At 56.7% G+C, this 18677-nt stretch overlaps 1 protein-coding gene across 2 annotated transcripts in view; it reads right to left on the reverse strand.

The window, feature by feature from the left end:
* KCNC1 (potassium voltage-gated channel subfamily C member 1) overlaps window positions 1–16915 on the reverse strand; it is a 59245-nt gene extending 42330 nt beyond the window's left edge. The window contains exon 1 of one of the 2 annotated variants that reach the window (XM_060177069.1): window positions 16042–16915. In XM_060177069.1, coding sequence (XP_060033052.1) covers window positions 16042–16611 — 570 coding nt within the window. In that variant the 5' untranslated portion in view covers window positions 16612–16915. The remainder of the gene's footprint in view (window positions 1–16041) is intronic. The other variant, XM_007515854.3, reaches the window with a different exon arrangement.
* Between the last annotated feature and the right edge of the window lie 1762 nt (window positions 16916–18677).

Genomic DNA, 18677 nt, shown 5'->3' on the forward strand with positions numbered 1-18677 from the left:
TTCAGGAAAGACTGCACAGGACTGACTGACTGTCAACACTGATCGTGAAGGATGGATCTGTTCCAGAGATGCAGTGGTGGGAGATTCTTGGTAGTGGGAACCCAGGAAGCAAGACAGGGAGGCAAGGACAGCAGGGCACATCAGAGCATGAGTGGTGCACATGGAAACCAAGGCTGAGCCATCTGGAAAGGCACGGTGGGTGAGGCTTCAAGGGTGCAACAGAGTTCAGGAAGGGCTGTGAGTACGAATCAGCTCAGCAGGGCAGCACAAACTGCAGTGACTCCTTACTCAGAGGCTTTTACTCAGATCCCTAGACTGCCAGACAGGGAAAAAATATCTGCTTGGTGACAGCCAGGCCTCAGGAGACATGATTCCTGCCGCCTAGAAGGGAAACTAGGGCCTGGCATTTCTGACCTTTGTGCTGCTAAATATATCGCTAGTGACAGTGGCTCAGGCCCCTGGGGCAGTGAGGCCCCAGGATGAGGCTTCCACAGCTTCCACAGCTTCCACAGTTTCCACAGCCTGCCGTGCTGTCTCTGGGGCTCAGCCAGGGCCTCCCTCAGCCCACACTCTTGAGGAATCTGAGCCCAGGATCAAGGTGACAGTGGTGCCTCCAGCAGCCTGATCCAAAGTGGTAGGCCAAACTGGCCTCTTGTGTGCCCATGTGCCAGGCTGGGGCTTTGCCCCTCTGAGACTCATCACACACACACACACACACACACACACACACACACACGGAAGTAGGCTCAGTTATTGGCAGCTCAGCCCATACTGAGGCAGAGGGGAGAGGGAAACCCAACTGAGATGTGTGCTGTGTCCGGGTCCAAGGCTTGTACTCTTGCCCCCACCTTGCCCCCTTCCACCCTTCTCCTGCCCTTGAGGTGGGTGTCTCCTCTCCACAGGGCTCTGTTCCCAACCATACTTTCTCTCTTGCCTCAGATCTCCTGATTTCCCCCCAGAGGTTGCTGACATGACTCCACACACTTCATAGACAAAGAAACTAAGGGGAAGAAAGCGAGGGCTCTGCTCCAGGGGTGCCGGCTGCTCAGGGGCCCGGTGGGGAGCACATCACCCAGAGTCGGCCAAGCAGGCCATAGGCACATTGGCTTTCAAGAGCCAGGCCCTCTGCCCTGAGCCCTGAGCCCTGCACCCAGGGTTCTGGCTGCTTCCAGGCAGCCCAGCAGGTGAGCGTGTTCCTCACAGCTGCTCACAGCGCCCCTGAGGTTGAGCATCAAACAGTAATCTCCAAGTGGAAAGAGGCTGGCTCTGGTGGGAGGATGTGGTCTGAGGTGTGTTCACAGTCCTGCCCTGTGATAAGGCCCAGGGGAGTCACACTTCTTCATCCTACCACCCGCCTGGGCAGCGGAAGCCCTCCCCCCGCCCCACCCGGGAGCCGCCAAAGCCTCCTTGGTGACAGCAACCCCTTTGCAGACTTCAAGTTCACAGTCTCAGAACCAACACACACACATACACACACACACACACACACACACACACACACACACACACACAGAGAGAGAGAGAGAGAGAGAGAGTATCTGCCTAGCATTCTAGAAAGACACTCTGTGTGTGATAAGGTGAGGGTGATGATAAGAGACCTCATTTGAACATGTGTGTGTGTGTGTGTGTGTGTGTGTGTGTGTGTAAGGGATTATGCAGCTCATCTCACTGCAGCCCTGAAGTGGGGACTCTCCTCTGGGACACAGGTCCCAGCCAGCAGTCAGGCGTGGACCAGGCAACACGGCTCCACGGTCTGACTGGTAACTACCACACCAACACTCTTCTTGTGGCAAGTCTGGAGGAGAACCAGGAGAGCTCCCAGCAGTGGCAGTTGAAATGAAGCTTTGCTCCTTCACCAGAGTCCCTGTCACTCAGAGAACAGCTCCCTCCACCCCCAGGCTGGTGGCAGCCCTGTGTGACCCACTGCCTCCCCTGGGGGCAGCTGGCCTTTGGGGAAAAGAAAGAGGTCCCTCTTTCTTCACAGTGAGACAGAACCCAGCTCCCCATGGGCCCAGGCTACACAGCCCCTTGCAGGGGTGGGGGTGGGGAGGGGCAGCAAGGAGGGCTGGGGAGCCTGTCCTGTCCTGATGTGCTGCTGTTCCATGCTGCTTGAGCCCCGGGTGCACGCCCACCCACGACTTTGTTTGAGCCCTTTTCTCTCCTAGCACGTAACCTCTTGAGCTTCATTCTCTCCATGTTCGAATCCCAGCCCCACCACTTCCCAGCTACGTGGCTGCAGCTGGGAAAGTCCATCTGGCTTTCTCTTGCCTCGCACCTTCTCACCCCCAAATGTCATGCCCCCTGTTCTTCAACTCCTTCAAGTCTTCCCAGAAACAGCCTGGTCGGGGAGGCCTTCCCCCCACCCCCACAGTCACTGCTGGGCCCTCCCTCCGCTATGAATCAACCCTGCATGCTTCTCTTTAATCTCCCTGCCTGAGGAGGCAAGCGTCCAAGGGGATTTTGCTTGTGCTTTTCTGCAGTCAGTTCCCAGCAGCACCTACTACGTAGTAGGTGCTCAGTAAAATATTGATTGAATGACTGAATGAACAAATCCTGGCAGAGGAGCAACTCACAGAGTGCTTTTGAGTGTAGAGTGGAGGTGTACAGACAGAAGCTACTTCATACACTGTGGATGGGGAAGGGGAGCACACAATGGGCAGTGGGCTGAGAGAGTGAGGGCAGGACCCAGGGTGAGGATGAGCAGGGCTGGGGCGGCCAGGCCAGCAGAGGAAGAGTATGAGTTGGACTGGGGTGCCTGGGGCACCCAGGGCCCTGCACAGACTTCAGAAAGCTTCCTACAAAAACACATCTCAGGAGAGATCTGTGTACACCTATGTTCATAGCAGCACAGTTTGTACCTGACAGCCTGGCAGCAACCAGATGTCCAATATAAGATGAGTAGCTCAGAAAAGTGTGATCTATATACAGCATGGAATACTACTCAGCTGTATAAAATGATGAGGTTGCCTCCTTTGCTTTCTCTTGGATGAAACTTGAGGACATCATGTTGAGTGAGATAAGCCAAAGAGAGAAGGACACATTATCAAATGATCTCACTAATTAGCAGGACTTAATAAAGTATGGACAAAGAGAGAGAGAGCACAGAGTGAAACATGGACGGGACGTGGTGTATTGCACCAAAGTAAAGGACTCTGGGAAGAGAGGGAGAGGGAGAAAATGTTGGGGGCCTGTTACATAATGAAACAGTATGCATATGTCAATGGTTGCACTGTAAAGGATTAACCCCTTCAATGAAAAGAAAAGAAAGAGAGAGAGAGAGGATGGATGGAAGGAAGGAAGGAAGGAAGGAAAGAAGGAAGGAACTAAGGAATGAAGGAACAAAGGAACGAAGGAACGAAGGAAGCTTTCTTTCTACCATGGCCTGGGCCAAAGCTAAAGCTGCCTCTGAGCCTGAGCTCAGTGAGGCCGGCTCCTGGGGCCCCCTGAGCTCAGCTGTCTAGGGTTGCCCCGGCTAATATTAGCTTGTCCCACCCTGCCTGGCGTCAGCCTGGCTGAGCAGCAGAGCCCCAGAGGGAGCATCACCCGCTGGCACCAACAGGAACCTCAACCCCTAAGTTCCTGGCTGCAGTGGCCCCTGGTGTCTGTGGGTTCCCACCACCAACCCTCCCTGCGCCTGAGCTTCCTCTTGAAAGAGAAGATATCCCAGTGTTCCCACTGTTGCACGTGGGCCCCACCTACCAGTGCTGCCACACCAGCACACCTGTCAGCATCTCGGGCCTTGTGTTTGGCCCCTGGCCACAGCTGGATGTCAAAGGCCCTCCCTTCCTCTTCATCCATCCCCTTCATCCCTTCATCTGGGAGAGAAGGCAATTAAGAGCCCGCAGCCCACTGCAACAGTTGGAGAGACAGGCTGAGAAGGACCTGGGGCTCTCCCACTGCAGAGCAGAAGAACCAAAGCAGAAGCCAGGCCGGCCTTGTGGGGGGACACTGTTGACTTCTGAGCTTCAGGAGACAGGGGGCCAAGAGGGGCCAGGTGACATTCAGAGAAGTTAGCTGAAGGGAAAGTCAGAAGCTGTGAAGAAGGAAGCATGTAGGGACAGAACAGGTGAGAACAACTGCTGGGGAAAAAAGAAGCTAATGGAAACCAGCCACAATAATTAAGCACCTATTATGTTCTGGTTCTGGGCTAAGTGCTTAACACATTTAATCCTCCCTAATTTCCCTATGAGCCAGGTGCTATTAATATCTCTGTCTTGAGGCACAGACAGGTTGGGGAACTTGGTCAAGGTCACACAGCTGGGAAGTGGTGGGGTGGGGGCCTGAACCTGGGTCTCCCAACGCAAAAGGCCGCACACTAGGAGAGACCAGGGTCCCTGTCAAGGCTCAGTTGTCAAGGCTGTGCAGCCGGCTGTAAAGGCCATACACTCGCCTGGGGCTGGGGAGACAGCTTACTGGTTCTGCAAAAGAGTCTCAGGCCTGAGGTTCCCAGGCCCCAGGTTCAATTCCCAGCACCACCATAAGGCAGAGCTCTGGTCTGTCCGTATCTCTCTCACCACAGGGCTATCTCTGGGGCCCAGTGCCTGTCTGCACTGTGAATCCATTGCTCCCAGAAGTCATTTTTTCTATCTTTTTTTCTTTCTGTTTTTATTTGACAGGACAGAGGAAAACTGAGAGGAGAGGGGAGACAGAGAGGGAGAGAAGGATAGACACCTGCAGACCTGCTTCACCACTTGTGAATTGACCCTCCTGCAAGTGGGGATCAAGGGCTCGAACCCCGGTCCTTGCTCATGGTGATATGTGTGCTTAACCAGGTGCACTCCCATCCTCTGTCTCACTAAAGTAACTTAAACAGCCATCCCCCATGTATGGAACACATGGATGAAGGATGCTCTTTTAGGTTTAAAGCAGAGATACTTGGGTCAAAAAATATGCTAGTCTTCAAGGGAAGAGTTTGTATTAAAAGCCAGTAACAGATGTCAGGCAGTGGCATGCCTGGTAGGGTGCACATGTTACCACGCACAAGGACCCAGGTTCAAACCTCCAGTCCCCACGTGCAGGGAGAGAGCTTCACAAGTGGTAAAGCTGCAGTGCTGCAGGTGTCTCTCTTTTTCTCCCCCCTCTGTCTCCCCTTTCCCTCTCAAATTATCTGTTTAAATTCAATGAAATAAAATAAATAATTTTTTTTAAAAAAGCTGGTAACAAGTGCCTAGAACTCTCTACCAACCCCAGGAGTAGAGTAGGACAGGAAAGAGGTGAATGTCAGGAGCTGGGGATGGGAAAGAACCACACCGGTTTTCAGGAGTCCCAAGAGAAGCCGGGTTTGGGTGTCAGGCTGGACACCTAGTGTCCTTCCAGTGCCGCCATCCTGAGAACTGGTGCACCTCGGTGTCAGAACATGGTTTCTGAAATGCTGACCTCTCAGAGTCTTGGTGGTGGCTGGACTGGCTCGACATGGAGAGCTGTGGAAGCATGAAGGGACTTTGGTGGTGACAGAGGCAGGGGTCTTCCTGGAGCCTTGACTAACACCCTCCAGCATCCCCAGCACAGACTCCCCTTCCTGCTCCAGGCTCAGGGCTGTCAGGATGGTGTGCCCAGGCAAGGCAGGGAGGAGGGTGTCAGGCAGTCAAACGGATCAAGGGCACGCAGCCGACTATGATGTAGCTCCTGAACTCTAGCCTCCTTATCCATTCAAAAATCATTATTCATAATAACCCAAGAGTGGAAGCAGCCTAGATGCCCATCCACAGATGACTGGCTAAACAAGTTATGGGATATATATTCCGTGAAATACTACTGTGTAGTCAAAAAAGGTGATATTGTGTCATTTGGGACAAAATGGATGAAACTGGAGATGATGACGCTTAGCGAAATAAGTGAAGAGTTGAAAAATGACTACCAGATTGTTTCACTTATATCTAATCTAGAGATCTGATTTACATGAACTGACCAAAAAAAAAAAAATCTAAATAAAACAGAAGCAAGCTTGTAAGACTTGTGAGAACTCTGGTGATTATCTTCGGGAGGTGGGAGGGTGGGGAGCTCTGGTGGTGAGTATGGTATGGAACTATGCATCCTAATCTTACAACCTTGTAACAGACTATTAACACAAATAAAAACATCTCTTTACATTCACGATGCCAGGCCTTGCTCTAGACGCCTGCGCAGAACACTGTATCAAAGGAGGAGTCCTACCCTAGTAGAGCAGACACTGTGAAGGAAGACAGGAAATACGTTACACAGTGAACCGCCTGCTGGCGGTCAATGCCCAGGAGGCAAGCAGAGGAGAGGGGAGAGGAGCAGATGGTGAGGGGGATAGGAGAAGGACGTGCCAGGTGTAGGAGCCCCATATTGGGGGGTGCCCTCTGGGTGGCAGGGGCAGCTAGAAGGCTGAAGAGTGTGCTGGCTCCCAACTGTGGAAGCCAAACTGGCCAAGGAGGAGAGGCTGGATGCAGGGGCTCTTGAGGGGCCATGGGAATCTGCAAGGACTCAGACTTCTCCCCTGAGCAAGACCAGAGCTGGTGGGGGGAAGGAGCAGAGCAAATGAGTGGCTCATCTGAATGTCATTTTACCAGCATGGCCCTAGTCAAGGGCAGGAGAGGCAAGGAGGACAGTTCACAGAAGGAAAGGAGGTGGTGGCTCTGGGGAACCGGTGGTGGCACACACAGTTAAGAGCACATTATCACCGTGCGCAAGGGCCTGGGTTCAAGCCCCCACTCTGTACCTATACCAGTAAGTGGACAGACACGGCAGCCACTTACTGAGATGAGACCTCACCTGCAGAACCACCATCCTTAATGCCAGTGTCTTGGGCACAAGGAAAGCTGTGCACACACCCATCTGGGCCTTTCTCTGTGTCCTGGTACTGCCCTCAACTGGGAACTGTTGCCTGCATCAGCACTTCTCAGCACGAGGCGCTGGTGATTCATCTGAGGAGCTTATGAAAACACAGGCTCTGGATGAGAAGGTTAGGAGAGGGGGGAACCTGAGACTCTTTGAACAAGTGTCCAGGTGCTGCTGGTCTGCATTTCAGAGAAACACACTGATAGCAAGAGCATCCGTGTCCCAGCTACCACCCCTGCTTCCCCGCAGACTCACCCAGGATAGGGGTTAACATCCCTCCCCTCCCCCAGATTCAGAAATCAGATCCTCATGGAAGATCCCAGGTGATCTGAGGGCCAGTTCTGAGGAAATCCCCAAGGGTCAGAGTCCTCTAGCAGCCTCCCTTATCCCAGCCCTATGGCCACCCAGCCCAGGGTGCCGGCTCCCTGTCCCCTTTCTACTGCACCCCTCCACCGTCTGTCCCTGCCACTCTTTCCTGAGTGAAGCTTCCTCAGCTCGTGGAGGGCAGACAGCCTAGGGGCACTAACCAACAGGTGCCACTTGCTGGGCCTGAGCAAGTACACTCTAAAGACAGGGGACCTGCAGTGCCCACAGCGGGCTGGCAAGTCTGCCTTGTGGCTCACAGGGGTCTTCTGGGGCAGAACCCCTGACGGGAGCGCTTCCCTGCATCCTGGAGAGGACCCAGATGGAGGCTGTGGATGGAGAGAGGAGATTTGGCTCCCATAGCAGCTCTGAGGAGCTGAAGCCCAGAAGTCTTGACTCCTGCACCGTCAGAGCTGAGAAAGGGTGTCACCCTGGCACAGATGCCCGATGCCCATGATGGGGTCTTATCTTCAGCCTCGAATCCTCACACAAGTCTGGATCACCCCCAGTCCCACGAGCCTGTCTGTCCCCACTCAAATCCCTGCAGAGCTAACCACTGACCTCTTCCTGGAACCATATAAACCTGGTTTACCTGTCTGTACACACACACACACACATGCACACGCACACGGCTCACTCCTCCAGGAGGACAGAGAGTTCAACTGTAGGGACTCTGGGCTGCGCTATCATGTCCAGCAAAAAGGAAGAAAGATCCCCGCAGAAGGCCAGGAGAGTGGAATGGGGCATGAAGATATGGAGGCCAGGGAGGGGGCTGGTAGAAGGGAGCAGTGAGGGTCAGGTTCCAGAGCAGACAGAAGGCCTCAAACCCGGTTCTGCAGAGCAGCCGGCGTTACCATCACAAACCATCCATGAGGGAGAACTCCAGTCCTCCTTTACCCCTCTGCCATCTCCCTGAAGGCTGTAAGGGGCCCCAAGGCCTGATGGGCAGTGGGGGCAGTTGAAGTTCCCTGAAAGCCCTCACCCTGGGAGCTTCTAGGCCTTCGTCTGTGGCTGTCCAGGGGCCAGCGCTTGCTGGGCTGTATTTCCAGACCACTTGTTAGGAAACCAGGAGAGTGGGGAGGGAAGGGACGAAATGGCAGTTCAGCCCTGAGCCCAGGACACAAGGCAGTGCTGTGCAGTGCTGCAGGAGATCTGCTGGGAGCACATGTTACAATGCTGAAGGACCTGTGTTCAAGCCCCTGGTCCCCACCTGCAGGGGGGAAAACTTTGCCAGTGGTGAAGCAGGGCTGCAGGTGTCTCTTTTTTAAAACAACTTTTCTTGCCATGCAGAATTTTTTTTTAATTATCTTTATTTATTTATTAGATAGAGACAGTCAGAAATTGAGAGGGAAGGGAGTGATGGAGAGGCAGACAGACAGAGAGACACCTGCAGCCCTGCTTCACCACTCATGAAACTTTCCTCTGCAGATGGAGACCAGAACCTTGAACCTGGGTCCTTGTGCATTGCAACACGTGCACTCAACCAGGTGTGCCACTGCCTTGCCCCCGGCTGCCCCATCTCCACCTACCCTCTTGATTTCTGGCTTTCTCTATTCAATAAATAGAGATAGTAAAGTTATTTGGCTTTTTTAAAAGAAGCTTTGCTGTCAGGCAGGCCTGGGATGGATACTGGCTCTGGCTCTAGTACCTGTGAGCTAACTGCCCTTGGCTAAGTCGCTCAGCCTCTCTGAACCTCTGCAGCCTCATCTGAGACACTGGCTGGCATGACGGGAAGAACACAGTTCCATGGGGGTTCTGTGAAGAATGAAATAAGGACATGTAAATCAAACCCTTAAGACAATGTCTGTCTGCCACGTAGTAAGTGCTTTGTAAATAGTTGGAAGAGGGTTCTGGGAAATCCTGCTTGAGGCATGATCAGAATAAGATCTGGGCCAAGACTGGGCTGACTGAGCTGTGGTGGTCTCAGCCAGCTGTGCTGGCCCTGGGACAGAGGGCAGGTAACTGCTTGTTTTACTTCTTGGGGGGCTTGAGGGGTTGGATAGCACAGTAAGTCAGTGGTGATCCCATGTCCAGGTGGAGTTTCATGTTCTCTGAAAGACTGAAAGGTTAGAGTGAAACTTGGACTGAGTCTGTATGTCTCTGGAGTCCTGTGTGTCTGGGGCAAATGTCTTCCCATCTCTGGGCCTGTTTCTCCTCTGCTGGATGACAGCGGTGACTGACCACAGCCTGTGTCTGTGGAAGGTACCTCCACCTGAGGGGTCCCCTGCATAAACGCTGCATACTGCATTGGTCCTGTAGCTTCCCAGTTTCCCTCTGAACATGTGTCCAGGAAAGAGGAGCTCAGCCCCAGGGGTAGCTGGGCTGGCCCAGGGGGTGACGGCAGGCAGCAGCCTGAAGCCCTGACCTTTTGGTCCAGAGCGAATGCTCTGGTCATGAGACCGCTCAGAATAGCCATAGCACTATATTCAGCTGCTGTGGGAGGCCCCGCAATCCCTGGCCCAGGCAGCCAGCCTGACACCATCCCCCACCAGCCCCCCAACCCCCCTGCACCATGGAAAAAACCTGCCTTGCTCTCTTTCTGCCAGGCTCAAACCAAAGTTTCTGACAAACGCCAGACTTCCTGCCCAGAGTCAGGGAGCACAGATTCCTGCGCCCACAGGGCCAGACTCAGGTGTCATAAGGCAGGTGGACGCCCCCAGGCCACTGGGAGTTAGAGACTGATGGGGCTTCTGTGAGCAACCTGCTCACATATGCCTCTTAGAGGTCCCCCCTAAGCGACCATTCTTGTGTCTGTCATAACCTGGCTCTGATCAGGCTGAGCCCACAAGCAGGAGGTCAAGCCAAGTTTCTTTTTTTTCCCTCCTTTTTTATTGTTGTTGTTATTGATGCCATTGTTGTTGGATAGGACAGAGAAAAATGGAAAGGGGAGGGGAAGACGGAGAGGGAGAGAGAAAGATAGACACCTGCAGACCAGCTTCACCGCTTGTGAAGTGACTCCCCTGCAGGTGGAAAGCCAGGGGCTCGAACCGGGATCCTTATGCTGGTCCTTGAGCTTTGCGCCATGTGCACTTAAACTGCTGCACTACCGCCCGACTCCCTCATTTCTTTCTTTTTTTTAACTTTATTTTTTTTAATTATCTTTATTGATTGGACAGAGAAAGCCAGAAATTGAGATGGCAGAGGGAGATAGGGAGGAAGACAGAGAGACACCTACAACATCACTTTACCTCTCGAGAAGGTTTCCCCCTCACAAAGCTTGCCCCTTGCAGATGGAGACTGGGGACTTGAACCCAGGTCCTTGTGCACTGGAACATATGCGCTCAACAAGGTGCACCACCACCCAGCCCCACCAAGTTTCTAAGGAACATTTTGCTATAGACCGAGCTGTTTCTCTGGAGGGAAGGATCCTGCATCTGACCCCTGACCCAGACTGTGGAGGCTGGGAATGTATCCCCAAGGAGCTGACATAGAAATGGGATGTGAGGAAGGGTGGAACTGGAGTTAAGAGTCCATCAGAGGGAACTGCACGTGCAAAGGCCCCATGGTAGGGACCCGGCACACGCAAAAAACTGAAAGGAGGGGGCCGGGTGGTGACACACTTGGTTGAGTGCACATTAATTACAGTGCTCGAGGATCTGGGTTCAAGCCCACCCCGCACCCATAGGGGAGAAGCTTCAAGAGTGGTCAAATAGTGCTGCAGGTCTCTCTCTCTCTCTCCTCCCTTATCTCTTTCTCTTCTCTCTCAATTTCTCTCTGCCTCTATTAATAATAAAAAATAATAGAGATCATTTGGAAACTAAAGGAATCAGGATGACTGGGGTGTCACGAGCGACAAGAGGCAGGCCAGAGGAGGGTGGGGAGGCAGGCAGGGACCGACGTGTCAGGCTCTGGGGTGGGGCACGCTGAAGCCTTTTACCCTGGCCACGCACGGGGTTAAGCAGACGCACCTGTGAACTGAAAAGACCTCTGTGGAGGCTGAGGGCTGGAGAGGCAGACCCGGGGGAAACGGGCGACCTGACGCTGGAGGGCCCTGGGTGGAGTCTGGAGGAAGCCATAAAGTGAGACTGTGGTCAAGAGGAGGAAGAATACCTTCGAGTACTTACTGAGCACTTGCTATATGCCAGGCCCTAAAACCCGGTGCTCTCTAGACATTAACTCAGTGAATCTTCCCATCACCCCTCTGGGGGCATTTGAGGTGAAGAGGTTGAGAAACTGACTAGGACAGGGGTGGGAAGGTCCTGCCCACAGGCTGTGTATGACTCCAGAAACAATTGGTCTGGCCTGATCAAGGGAAGTGAAGTTCCTTCTTAGTGTAGCATTAAGTGCTCACCTTTAAGCGGCCAATTTTGTATGACCCATGATGATGTTGTAAATATCCAAATGGCCCTTGGGAGAATGAACCTGGTGCTCAGAGGGGATCTGGGGTAGGTAGAGTGGAGGTTTAAAGATACTTCGGCTCCTGTTAGACATCACGGGAAGGGACACGGCACTGAGCAGGGACACGCTGTGGTGGGAAATGTTTCGTGAGCTGACAGGGCAGCCCACCCGCCCTTTCTCCACTGTCCATGGGATCTCCTTCATATTCTGCTGGGATTCACCCTGGGGCCTGGCCTGCAGAGTGGGCTCTGAGGGGAAAGGGTAAAAGCTCTTAGGAAGTTCTCACAGTACCACAGTACCACAGTCCTCACCGCTCTTCCCAGTACCAGCCCCAAGACTACCAGAATCCCAGGGGAATAATTCAAGTCTCCAGCTGGGTTCACCAGGTCCCAGCCACCAGGTGAATTTACTTCTTTGGGATGGTGGGCAGTGGAGGAGGTGGGGAAAGGCTGAGGAACAGAGATTTGGCTTGGAAGGAGTGGTGGGTAGTGGGGTCATGGTAGGACTTCCCAGCTTAGGGACCACTGGCACTTGGGTGTCCTTTGAAGGTTAAGAGATTCTGGAGGACAGATGCACACACACACACACACACACACACACACACACACACACACCTTACAGATTAGGGATACTCTTTGGCTTATTAGCACAGGAATTGACCTTGACCTGACACAGAACGTGTTATGCAAATTAGAGGTTTTGAAAAAAAAACACCCATCACCCCAAAGACAGCATGCAAATTAGAGACAAAACCCAGGGGCCTGTCATCTGAGCTGCTCCCCTAAGGAAGAGAGGAGGGCAGTTCAAAGCCAGGGCTGCCCCTTTGCCCCGTCCCTAATCCAGAGTTAGCCTTTGCTCCTCTGCATGCTGGGAACACTGTTCCCTCAAAGCTACCTCCTTCTACTTGCTCTTCAAAACTTGTCCTAGCCAGTGACCTCCTCAGGCATGCTAACGAGCTTGGGAAGTCCCTCTACAGCCCCCAACACTTTGTCTCTTCAGCTCTAGTCTTTGCAGGTGCAGGTGTGTGTCTGAGGCACTACCTCCACCCCCCCCCCAGGATACACTCTGGACCCACTTTGGCTTTGCTCACCTCCCTACCCTTAGCCCCCTCTGCCTGCTTGCCCAGGAGAGCAGAGGAGAGACCACCGGGAAGCCAGCTGCCCCCGTTAGCATGGCCACTCCCAGAAGAGCTCAGATGGGACCTCCCACCCCAGCAAGTGACCACAGTGCTTCAGGGCTGACACCCAACCCCTGGGGCTGGAGCTGGGCTGGCGTGTGGCCTAGCTACCCACTCCAAGGCTACAGCCTTATCTCTTATCATCTCTTTCAGGACAGAAAATGCAGAACAAACCTGCTTGCTGGGGCAGTTCAGGAGTTGCAAGAGATTAGGGTACAGGTAGGAAGTGCTTCTGGAGTCTGATCTTCCTCTCACCGGGGCAACACACGGTCTCTCTCACATACAAGCACACACAGCAACACGGACATACAAGTAACTCCACACACCATTTCAGACTTAGACTCAGCTTCACACACACAGTTTCTGTCATACAGATTCCCACACACACATATTCAGCCTCACACAGAGATGGTTTCACACACACACACACACACACACACACACACACACACACACACACGTACTCACATGCAAGCCTCTCACACACTCCCCAGATCCTCTCTGGCACACAGCCTCTCTCTTAAACACACAGTCTCCCTCTTATATACGCATTCTCTCCCACGCAGTCTCATACTCACACAAAGTCCATTCCTCACCACACACAGGACCTGCCTCTCACATTCACACAGATTTTTCTGGGCACAGGGACTCACAGACTCTCACACACACATGCAAACACCACACCCAGAGTCACACACACACACACACACATTTTGATTCTCACACACATGAAGTCTCTTATACCCACACAGAAAATAAACCATTTCTGACACAGATTTTTTCTCTCTCACATACACAACTTTGATTTCACATGGATCCATAATGTTACACACATATAGGTTTCTAGTCTGAGATCTGGAACAGAGATAGAGGTCCAGACCCACCAATTTCAGGAGGCCTGGGGGGCTGGGGGGGGTAGGGGAGAGGGGTAAACAAAGGTAACAGCAGCAGCGGCAGCCAGCAGGCAGAGCAGCCAAGATGGAGGGGGGAGGAGGGCTGGCGGCCCGGCTGGGCTCTGCGCAGATGAGCTGCAGAGAGGCAGCAATGCAGCTAGGCCAGCCAGCCAGGCGCGTGAGGCAGGAAGCCTGGGTTCTAATCCAGTCTGCCTTCAGTGCCCTAGGCTGGGTCCCTCGGTGGGTCCCTCCCCCTGAGGCTGTCTCTGGAGTTGGAAGGACTCTGTGAGGCCACTGGGGAAAGAGAGTGGCATCGACAGGCTGGCGGGAAGGGCACCTTCTCACCCACCCCCTCTCCCCACTTTCCCCCACAGTCTGCTCTTCAGCATAGAAGCACTGGAAACAACCGGGATTTTTTCTCCAAGGTTTCTTGTACCAACTTCACCTCCAAATGACATGACTGGCCTGTGTGTCTGCACCTCGGCCTAGGAATGACCAGTGGGAGAGAGCCAGGGAAGGGGGTTGGTGCGTGTTACAGTGCCTGTCCTGAAAGCCAGGGCCCTGAAATGGGAGTCCAAGGTTAGGGAAGGGGCAGTCCTAGCCTCCTGCAAGGGAGCCAGGAAGCTGAGAGGACAGTGAAGAAGTTGGGCCTTCTTGCTTCTGGGGCCATGGGTACTAAGATGCTGTGCAAGGTCAAACATGGGCTGAATGGCCTCTGCCCTGACCCCAGCCTTTGCCCAGTTAGCCTTCCTCCCCCACATGTGTTGGTTGGTTCAGCCTCCCAGTCCCCGTCCTCCAACCCTCTCCACAGCTCAGCCACAGCCTCCAGTTACATAATCTCTGCCATGGTGGCCTCTGTCCCTCTGTCAGGAGAGGGGAATGGGGGGGGGGGCATCTCTGAAGATCCAGGACATTCTGGGTGATGGCAAGGAGCAGGTGGTCAGCTCAGGGGTGGATGAGGTCCCAGGAGCCCTGTGGGACCTCCCACTTCCTGGTGACCTTGGACATGGTTCTCAGTAGCAAAAGCAGGAACTTGGTTCCCTCTCTATTACCCCCCCCCCCCATGTATAGCGCATTTGTTCTAGGAATCAAAGTTCAGGACTAATCTGCTACCCTCCACCCCACGATAAAACATGGTTTTCTCTAGATACAGTCTTTCTCTGCCTGTGGACATCTCAGGGCCCCCCAACTCCTCCTCCCACTCATCAGCTGGGTGGACAGCTCTGCTCCTTCTCTTACCCATCCTCCTCTCCTCCCTGGGCTCTAGGGGCCAGAGGCAAGGACTGTGGGGCAAGAGAGGGGCAGGGTGGCTCATAGAATGGGGGAGACACTCTGCTTAAAGTCCCAACACCGGGCCTCCCTTTCCGCTGTAGACTTTGTTCAGGTCCCAGAGGACTGAGTCTGCGAAGACCAGGAGCATCTCTTGCAGGGTAGGTGGGTGCTAAAAGTGTTTCCTTTTGGGGCTCCGTTGAACAGCACCCTGATACCACTTAACCCTTTCTCGTCTTACAGAGGAGGACACTGGTTCAGGGAGGTCATATGAAGGGCCAAGGTCAGCAGCAGGGTGCCCTTGCTCCCCTGCACCCAGTAGCTGTCACCAAGGGGAGTGGCCTGTGAGGACACGCCCACCTCTCACCCTTCTCCTTGCGGGTTCCCTGCTTAGACCCCCCTCTCTGGCCCTGACAGTCTCCTGAGGAAAACCAAGCGTCAGTTCAATCCCCCCTCCCCCACACACACCCCCTTCCGGTTTTGGTGAGGCTGAAGGACAGGTTCTGTTCCCCGGAGTGGAAACACAGCCCAGCCATCAGCATCAACGACCAGGTTATGAATTAACCATGCAGACACCCCGCCCACCATGGTCTGCTAGTGCCCCAGGCTGCACCCTGGGGAAGGACCGGGCCTCCAGCCTCCTTCTGTGGGCTCTTGCAGGCCCCAAGCGCCCATTAGCTTCCCCTAGTATAAAGGCGAGCAGCTCACACCTTCACTCTGTACACGCCCAGGCAGCCCGCACACCCCCAGTCCTCACTACCCACCAAGCAGAGCCCCCCTACACACACCGTGCCCACCACCCACCTGCCCACCCCAAAGCGCACCCCTGCACCGACAAAGAGATGCACACACGCAGGCTGCGGAGACTCACGAACACACCCATCCAGACTCACACCCCCCACGGCAGGGAGTCCAGACTCTGGCCTTACACACACAGCTGGTGACCCCAGCGTTGCCCCCCTCACACACAGAGCTGGAGACCCCCAGAAGAGGTGTCTCCCCCTCTTACACACAGAGCTGGTGACCCCAGAGGAGTCCCCCCTCTCACTGCATGCGCGCACACCCCTCGGGATCCTCCAGCCCTGGCGCCACTCCCAGCTCCGCCCCTGCGCCCCTGCGCCCCTGCGCCCCTGCGCCCCTGCGCCCCTGCGCCCCTGCGCCCCTGCGCCGGCCGGGGGGCCGGGGTCTTTGGAGACTTACCCGCGCGTAGCGGGAGGAGTAGGGGTCCTCAAATAGCGCCCAGATGCGCGGCTGCCAGCGCCGCCAGAAGCCGCCGGGCCGGCCGTCCGGGGAGTCGCTGAGCGCCAGGCGCTTGGTCATCTCCAGCTCGTCCTCGCCGTCGCCCGAGTCCCCGGGCCCGTCGGCGTCCGCGTCGTCCGCGCTGTTGTCCAGGGGCGCCCCGCCGAAGCTGTCCAGCGCCTCCTCCGCGTCGCGGTGCTGGCGGTAAGTCATCCAACAGCAGGGCTCCACGTCGGTCTCGTCGATGCCCCAGAAGGCCAGCTCCTCCTCGTACAGCGGCCCGCACACGTCGGCCGGGCAGTGCAGCTTGCCGGTGCGGTAGTAGTTCAGGATGTGCGCGAAGACCCCGGGGTGGCGGTCGAAGAAGAACTCGTCCGCGCGCGGGTCATAGTCGAAGTGGCTGTGCGCGTCGGGCTCGGCCAGCCAGGCCAGCCGGGTGCCGGGCAGCGTGCGCAGCGTCGAGCGGTACGTCTGGTGGCGAGTGCCGCCTACGTTGATCACGACGCGCTCGCTGTCGTCCCCTTGGCCCATCGCGGCGCCCCCCTAGGCCTGGGCATGGCGCGGCCCAGCGACACCCATGGGAGCGGCCGCCAGGGGGAGTCGGCGCCGGGGAGGGGGGCGCGCGGCCTCCTTCCGCCCCCCCTCCCCTCTGCCGTCGGGGGGCGCCGAAGACCGCGGTCCTGGCCACTCGGGGAGGGCCCCCGGGTCCCCCGCTCCGGGCGCCTCCAGCCGGCTGCCGGTCCCGGGGAGGGTGCGGCGGGGTCTCAGGGCCTCTGGTCACCAGAGGTGGGAGGGAGCTGGTCCGGCTGCGGAGGAGGCAGAGGAGGGAAAAAAGGAGGGAGCGAGGGAGGGAGGGAGGGAGGGAGGGAAGAAAGGAGAAAAAGAGGGAGGGAGGGAGGGAGGGAGGGGGCGGCGCTCAGCGGCGAGCCCCGGGGGGAGGGAACAGAGGGTGGGGGGGCCGGGCTCCTGTCCCCATCTCAATAGGGAAACCGAGAGACCAACACAAAGCTCTTTTTTGGGGGGTGGGGGGAGGTCAGTTGCTCCGGAGGACGGGCCAAGAGACCAGTCCGGGAAGGGGGAGGGTGGGGAGGGGGCTGGGGCGTCCGCGCTCCCGGGTGCGGTGCGGTGCGGTGGTCTCTGCGGGCGCGGGGTGATGGATGCCCGCCGCCCTCCTCCCTGCGTGGCCGGGCTCCGGCGCCCCCCTCTCGGCCCGCCCGGCCGCCCTCCGCGTTCCTCCTGCCCGCTTCCCGGAGGAGGCGGCGGGGCCCCCAGGCAGGGGCTGCCGGGCGCGCCGGCCGGGGCTGGGGCTCCCGCAGCGGTGCTGAAAGGACAGCTCCCGGGCGGCCGCGGGGCTGTGCGCGCCGGCTGCGGGCTGCGGGCTGCGGGCTGCGGGCTGCGGGCTGCGGGGCCGGGGCGCGCGGGCTGCGGAGCCCCCGGGATCCGCGCTCCGGGCTCGGGCTCCGCTACGGGCAGGCGCTGGGCGCTGCGGGCCGAGGCGCTGGGGCTGGAGGGGTCGCGGCCCGGAGGCGGGGGTGGCGAGCCGGCCACGCCGGGGACCCGGGGCGCAGAGCGGCCGCCGCCGCGATGCTGCCTCCGGCCGCGCTGCTGCTCCCTGGCTCGCTCGCTCGCTCCGGTCCAGCTCTCCGGACACCGGCTCTCGGCGCGCGCAGCCGCACTCGCCCCGGAGGCAGGTGCCGCGCTGGGTCCTAAAAAGCCCGGGTTCCGCGCCCCCCTTTCTCCCAGCCCCGCGCCGCGTCTGGCCTCCCCCAACCCCGGCGCTGGGGGTGCCCGCCCCGCCTCTGCGCCTCCCGGGAGGGACCCGCCATTGCTCCGCCCGCCCCGGGGAGCCTTGAGGGACGTCTAGGCCGGTGCCCCCTCAAGCCCCCGGGTCACCCGGAGGTGAGAAGGCCCTGAGCACCCGCCCCTCTCCTTCCAAGCAGGGCCGGCCCAGCACCCCAGGGGCTCCCCTTGGCTTCTCCAAGCGCTCCTGGAAGGCCGGCCTTTTGCACGGAGGCTGGAACCCCAGGTGCATTTAGTCCCTCGCTACCCTCTTGCAAATGCTCCAAAATAACACCCCTCTTTTCCCCACCCCGCTTCCCTTTTTATACACACCACGCACACTTTATCCTCCTAGTCCTCGACGCCCCTCCCAGCGATCCTGGACCCCTCTCAGCACGTTCAGTCCCCTATGACCCCGGGTCTTTCTGATCCCCAGCACCCGGTGAGGCCCATGTGTTGCCCTTCTGATCCTAGTCCCCTGATCCTCCCCACAGTAACCTCTCCCCCCACCTATAGGTGAGGGATGCCGTATGTAAATGGATTCCATGCCCTAAGAAGTCAGAAGGAGCAGGGGTTCCTGATGGCTCCCCAGTATTGATAGACCCCTCCACCCCTTAGGGGCAAGCTCAGTGCTGAGCCGCATCCAGTCCGCAGGATGGCAGCCTTCCGCAGTCCGCCTGGGGTGGGGAGAGTGCAGTTCAGGCTTCCTGGCCTTTGCCTGCTCTTAGTCTCTCAGTTTTGACCCAATCTAGCAACTATGCCCTCCTCACTTGCTGCAGACTCTGTCCCAGGCACAGGCACACAAGGGACCTTGGCCC

Source organism: Erinaceus europaeus, chromosome 17 (genome assembly GCF_950295315.1).
Source record: "Erinaceus europaeus chromosome 17, mEriEur2.1, whole genome shotgun sequence".
In the NCBI taxonomy this organism is placed as follows: domain Eukaryota; kingdom Metazoa; phylum Chordata; class Mammalia; order Eulipotyphla; family Erinaceidae; genus Erinaceus; species Erinaceus europaeus.